Here is a 6000-nt window from a genome sequence, read left to right as displayed (position 1 = left end):
GTCGCTTACGCAGCTGATCTATGTGCCTGTGCACAATTTCTCCGTCCGCCCCCTTAATCTTGTAGTTACTGCTCCCTACAACTTCGACTATTTGCCCCGGTATCCATTTCTCGCCCTTTAAATACTGCCTATACCAGACTTCGTCTGTCCTGCCTAAACTTCGACTAGCCCCCGCAGCCGCTTCCTGCTGCCGTTGTTGCGCGCGCCGCACATGGCCTTCCCTATCTGGTTTTAATTGATCCAGGCGCGTGCGTAACCGCCTGCCTAACAGAAGCATCGCCGGGCATTCGCCTGTTGTCGAATGTTCAATATTTCTATAATATAATAAAAATGACCATAGTGCCCTATTTATATCTTGTTTCTCCTGGATAGCTTTCTTAATAACTCGCTTGACGGTTTTGACGGCATTCTCGGCTAACCCATTCGACGAAGGATGGTATGGCGGCGTAAAAATATGCTCAATACCATAAAACTTATTAAAACCTTCAAATTCCCTGGATGTGAATTGCGGCCCGTTATCCGAAACGATCTGCCGTGGTATGCCGAATCTACTAAACAATTCGTTTAACCGATCCATTAAATAGGTCGCCGAGGTCCCTGTCATGTTGAAAACTTCTAACCACTTCGACATAGCGTCTACTATCACTAGATAGGTTTTCCCCGCTATGGGGCCTAAAAAGTCTAAATGTAAACGAGACCAGGGCCGTGCGGGCCAGGGCCACATACGCGGCGTCTGTCGCGGCGGTGCGTCCGCCTGCGCCGCGCAAGCCGCGCACTCCCGGCACGCGCGCTCCACCGCCTCGTCTATGCCCGCCCACCACACATAACTCCGGGCAAGTGCTTTTGACTTGACTATGCCCATGTGCGGTTCGTGAATAATTTGTAAAACCTTCTCCCTACATTTCTCTGGCACGACGAGACGGTGCCCCCACATTACGCAACCCAATTCGTCATAAAACTCCTTCCGTCTATTCCAATACGGCTGCATACTCGTTATCTCACACTGAGATGGCCAGCCGTCACGTATATAACTTAAAACTTTCGAAAGTATGGGATCCCGTGCAGTGTTTTTTTTAATCTCATTATAATCCAATGATAAGGATTCCTGCACAAAATGTAAGTACGTTTGCTCAGGCGGCGTCGGTTCGTTTTGTTTACAGCTAATGACTGGCAACCGCGACAGACCATCCGCACCGTTTTCATTCGAACATACATACTCAATGTCGAATGAGTAAGCCGAGAGAATAATCGCCCACCTTTGCATTCTACTGGCTACCATTGTCGGTATACCTGTGTTTGGCCCAAAAATTGACACTAGAGGCTTATGATCGGTCCGTAAAGTGAAATGCCGCCCGTACAAATACTGGTGGAATTTATTAACGCAAAATATAATTGCCAATGCCTCCCGGTGAATTTGCGAATAGTTTTTCTCGGCGTCGGTTAGCGTGCGCGACGCATACGCAACCGGCCTCTCGCCACCGCCGCCGGCGTCGATCTGCGTAAGCACGCCGCCGACGCCCCGCCCGCTCGCGTCGCACGTCACCACTAATGGCTTCCGCGGATCGTAATGCGCTAGGGTGTCCACATTGCCGAGTATTTTTTTAATACGCACAAAAGAATTCTCACACTCCCTTGACCAGTGCCACTCGTGATCCTTTTTTAATAAGGAATATAAAGGAGCTAACCTATCGCTCATATTCTTTATAAATTTTCCATAAAAGTTTAAAATCCCCAGGAAAGACCTTAATTCCGATACATTAGTCGGCCTAGGCAATTTTACGATAGCTTCTATTTTCGATGGATCCGTTTTGATCCCCTCGTTACTAATTACGTAACCTAAATACCGAACCTCGTTAACTAAGAATACGCACTTATTAGATTTTAACTTGAGCCCCGACTTCTCTAACCTACTGAAGACTTGACCTAGTGCCTTTAGGTGTTCGTCCATATCTTTTCCCCCGATAATGACGTCGTCCAAGAATACCTCCACGTTAGCAATACCGCGTAATACGTTACACATAATCCGTTGAAAAATACCCGGACTGGAAGACAACCCATACACTAGCCTGTTATATCTGTATAATCCCCTATGCGTATTGACTACAGTATATTTCCTTGTCTCATCTAATTCTATTTGATTGTACGCTTGCGAGAGATCTATTTTAGAAAAATAGCGCGCACCGCTTAACTTAACAATTAAATCTTCTATACGCGGCAATGGGTATCGATCGATTTGTAATACTGGATTCAGCGTCGCTTTATAATCCGCACAGACTCTCAAGGAACCGTCCGCTTTATTCACCGGTACCAGTGGTGATGCCCAGTCGGAGCAGTCGACGGGCTCGATGACGCCGTCGCGCAGCATGCGGTCCAGCTCGGCGTCGACACGCTCGCGCAGCGCGTACGGCAGTGGCCGCGCACGGTGGAACACCGGCGTCGCCCCCTCCCGCACGCGCAGCGTCGCCCTTCCTCCCGTATAACGTCCAAGACCACCGCTGAACAACTCCTTGTATCTGGAAAACAGTTTTTCTATCTCAGCCGACCATTTTGATTTCCCCTCTTTTACATAATTAAAATTAGTAAATGCTGGGACTTTTACTTTTAATTCAGAAAGCCATTGTCTCCCAAGTAAAGATGTATTACCCCCCGTAATGATAAACAACTCCAGCCGTTTTTTGTGGTCACCGTAGCGTACCACTGGACGTATCAACCCTAACGGCGCAGTCTTACTGCCGTCATAAAAATTTAAAATTAACGGACATTTTTCAATTCTATGATGCCCAAAGTATTTTCTATACGTTTCGTTGCTTATACACGAAACGGCCGAACCCGTATCTATTTCCATATCGATAGATATTGAATCTACTATAACAGGCACACTAACCGGCTTATATTGGTTGAACCGGAGGTGATGGAGATCCAATCCGCCAGCCGCCGCGGCGTTGTCGCCTTCTCTCGAACCCTTGCAATATAGCCCGATGTCGCCGGCGCCGTGACGCTCCCCGCGTCTGAGGTCGCCGCGTTCGGGACACGCGCGACGCAGGTGTCCCGTCCTTTTGCACCTACTGCAGGCATAGTTACGTAATCGACATACCGTTACTCTGCCTTCCATACCCCCTTCCGGGTAGTGTCGTCTTCCAATGTCACCGGCCGTCCCCTCGTGCCAGCTCGCCACATTAGCCACACCGCAACGTGCTGCGCCACGCCAGCTCGCCACGCCAGCAGTACTGCTGACCCAGCTCCCTGCGCCGGTCGCTCTGCCGCGCCCGATAACCGCGCCAGCTGCTCCGCTGCGCCAACACCCCGCGCTGGCTGCTCCGCCGCGCCAAAACGCCGCACCGGCCGCTCCGCCGTGCGCTGTTGCCGCTCCGCCATAATGGCGTACCGCGCAGCTCCGCGCGTTAGCCGCAACCGTATTTGCGATAAACATTGTTTCCCACAACGTAAATCACTCCGTCGAAACAACTCGAGTCCGTACTATGCACGCCGCACAATACAAAAACCGCACCGTTTTTTATCCTCGTCGCCAATGTGGTGTACGAAATAAAAGACGTGCGTAAGCTCAAGATGTGTAATTCGACTGAATTAAATATACAGTAAACTGCGGTACTTAGAGACTAATAATTTACATGTACCTACTACATTACACTTATGACTTTTAAATTCATGTTGAAAAGCTTTTTGACAAGATCTTGTGAAATATAACAAAGGTTATCTGAATATTGGCGGGTTAAATTTCGTTTGAAAATTTCTGTACAGCCGGCTACTTTTTCCGTGCAATATTGGACCGTCTTTATTTATGGCTGTTATAAATTACACTCTCACCTTGTTCTATCGGAAGGCATAAGAGATATTGTTGATGGCTTCGATTCTCAATAAATGTACAATGTACGCCTGACTTTAGAATTCGAAAACCTAGGCTTGAAAATGCAGCAAGTTATACTGAAGTATCGTAATAATAGTATTATTTTTACTAGCTTTCGCCCACGACTCCGTCCGCGTGACATTAATAAAAACGAAAGTGAGTAGCTTATATGTTCTTTCAGACTATTCTCTACATCTGTTCCTAATTTCATCGAAATATGTTAAACCGTTTAGGCTACAAACTCTAACAAACATCCAGTCATCCATCCATCCATCTAAACTCTGTCTTTTATGATAATTATAGAAAATGAAGGCTAAAAAATATCTAAAACTTACAACAGTAAAATACATTTTTCCAAGTAAAATATTTTCCAAAATAGACAACAAAGAGATAAAATAGTGATATAGTTTTAACGCCATGAATATTTAGTTGTGAACAAACACCTAAGAGGGGCTTAGATGGCATTGAATGGTCCAGTTTACACCGATGTACACCGGTTCGGTCCAGTTTATACGCGCGTTTACGACCCAATACGGAAGTTTAACTTGTTTTTATAGATGCTGGAATTACAACGAATTTGTGGATTAAGTCATCAACTTCAGCGATTACTATATAATTGTTATTTCTTTCAACTATTTCTATTACATAAGAAGACGCTAACTTATAAAACTTTTATATTGCTATTGGTATGATTATTTTTAATTTTTTAAGGATATGTCATCACAATTATGATGATTATTAATATGTAGATTACTTTAGCACATGCGAATGTTAAGTAAAGTTATTGTATTGTAAAGTTGTTTTATAAAAGAAATTATAAAAGAAATAAATCGCTTCCGCTTGTGAACTGCGCCAAACTAAAAACAATCATTACAGCTCTGCTGGATTGCTGGAATTATTTTTACTGTTGTAGTAAATTCTCTTTCGTTCTCTTTATCACCTTGCTCAAAATTGCAAGTAAAAATACGACAAATTTTATATCCATGTAGAACAAAGTATATTTAGTAATCACTTTTTTACTTTTATTAAGCAGCTAAATGGAAATATTTTCTTTTTTATATCATAAAAATACTTAAGTTAATTAATGCGAATTTATATTGTAATCATTAATTGTTGCCAACTTTTTTATGAAAACGAAGGACCCAAAAATAATGGAATGGACTTTGCTTGTCTTCGTAAATAGGCTAGAATGTTATTAATGACGGTATTCGATTTATTGAGTCCAATTAATTACTTTTATCCTCTGTTATTTGTTACTTTGTTCTTAGAGGAGTTTTTTCTTAGAATTGTTTACTCGAATAACATCTTTACGAGCCTAATGGCATGTGATTTGTTAATTTTATGTTTTTTATTCTATACTATTATAATAAAGCGTACACACACTTCTTTGTTGCCTAAGATCTCAGCAATTACAGCATATTTTTGAATACTTCTTTCTTTAAAAAAAAGCCCTACACTTACGTCACGCTTTAGGTTATATATTTTAACGCCATTAAACTTAGAGGGTAAATATTTTTTGATAAAAACCATAATGTGGGAAAGAGACCATAAGTTGCTGACAACATCAAGAAAGAAAGAAGCTAAGGTTTGTCATGTCATGTCATTTTGACATTTGCTATTGCTAACTTGACAAATGTAAACAATAAAATAAAATTTTCATAATTTTATGCGGATAAAGTCGCAAGGGAACAGGAAACATATCTACTATATTAAAAAATATAAATACTTCATTTAAAAAGTATAATCATTTATTGCGGTTTATTTTGCAAATCACTTGTATCATTTCGTAGCAATTCGTAGCAAGACAATCGCGTAGAGGCTCTACGAGAATTGTTCAATCAAGAACAGTAACTTGCGATGTATGTTGTGACGTAATAAAATTACTATATCTATAAATAACATGGAGTGGAATGCATTGTGCTCTTGTATCGACATTCGCAATCAAATCGTTTGAAACGGTATTCGCTATTGTCTAATTTAAATTCAAGAGGCCGTTTCAAACGCTACATCGCACGGAATTGCGAAATATATTTTAATTAACGACTCTATGTGTAATTGTTATTCTATACTTAATTTACGTTTATTGAGATTTGAATTTACAATAAATTTCATTTTAACACGTGTTATTATCTCTT

At 42.0% G+C, this 6000-nt stretch overlaps 1 protein-coding gene across 1 annotated transcript in view; it reads right to left on the bottom strand.

Annotated features, from left to right (window-relative positions):
- LOC106106810 (uncharacterized protein K02A2.6-like) overlaps nucleotides 1-3645 on the bottom strand; it is a 44291-nt gene extending 40646 nt beyond the window's left edge. The window contains exons 1-2 of the mRNA XM_013287468.1: nucleotides 2885-3645; nucleotides 6-2513 (exon numbers count right to left, since the gene is read on the bottom strand). Coding sequence (XP_013142922.1) covers nucleotides 6-2513; nucleotides 2885-3075 — 2699 coding nt within the window. The 5' untranslated portion in view covers nucleotides 3076-3645. The remainder of the gene's footprint in view (nucleotides 1-5; nucleotides 2514-2884) is intronic.
- Nucleotides 3646-6000: the final 2355 nt, after the last annotated feature.

The sequence above is a fragment of the Papilio polytes genome, unplaced genomic scaffold, assembly GCF_000836215.1.
Source record: "Papilio polytes unplaced genomic scaffold, Ppol_1.0 DF822067.1, whole genome shotgun sequence".
NCBI classification, from domain to species: Eukaryota; Metazoa; Arthropoda; class Insecta; order Lepidoptera; family Papilionidae; genus Papilio; species Papilio polytes.
The sequence above is the reverse complement of the archived record's forward strand: the minus strand, read 5'-3'. Positions and strand labels throughout refer to the sequence as shown.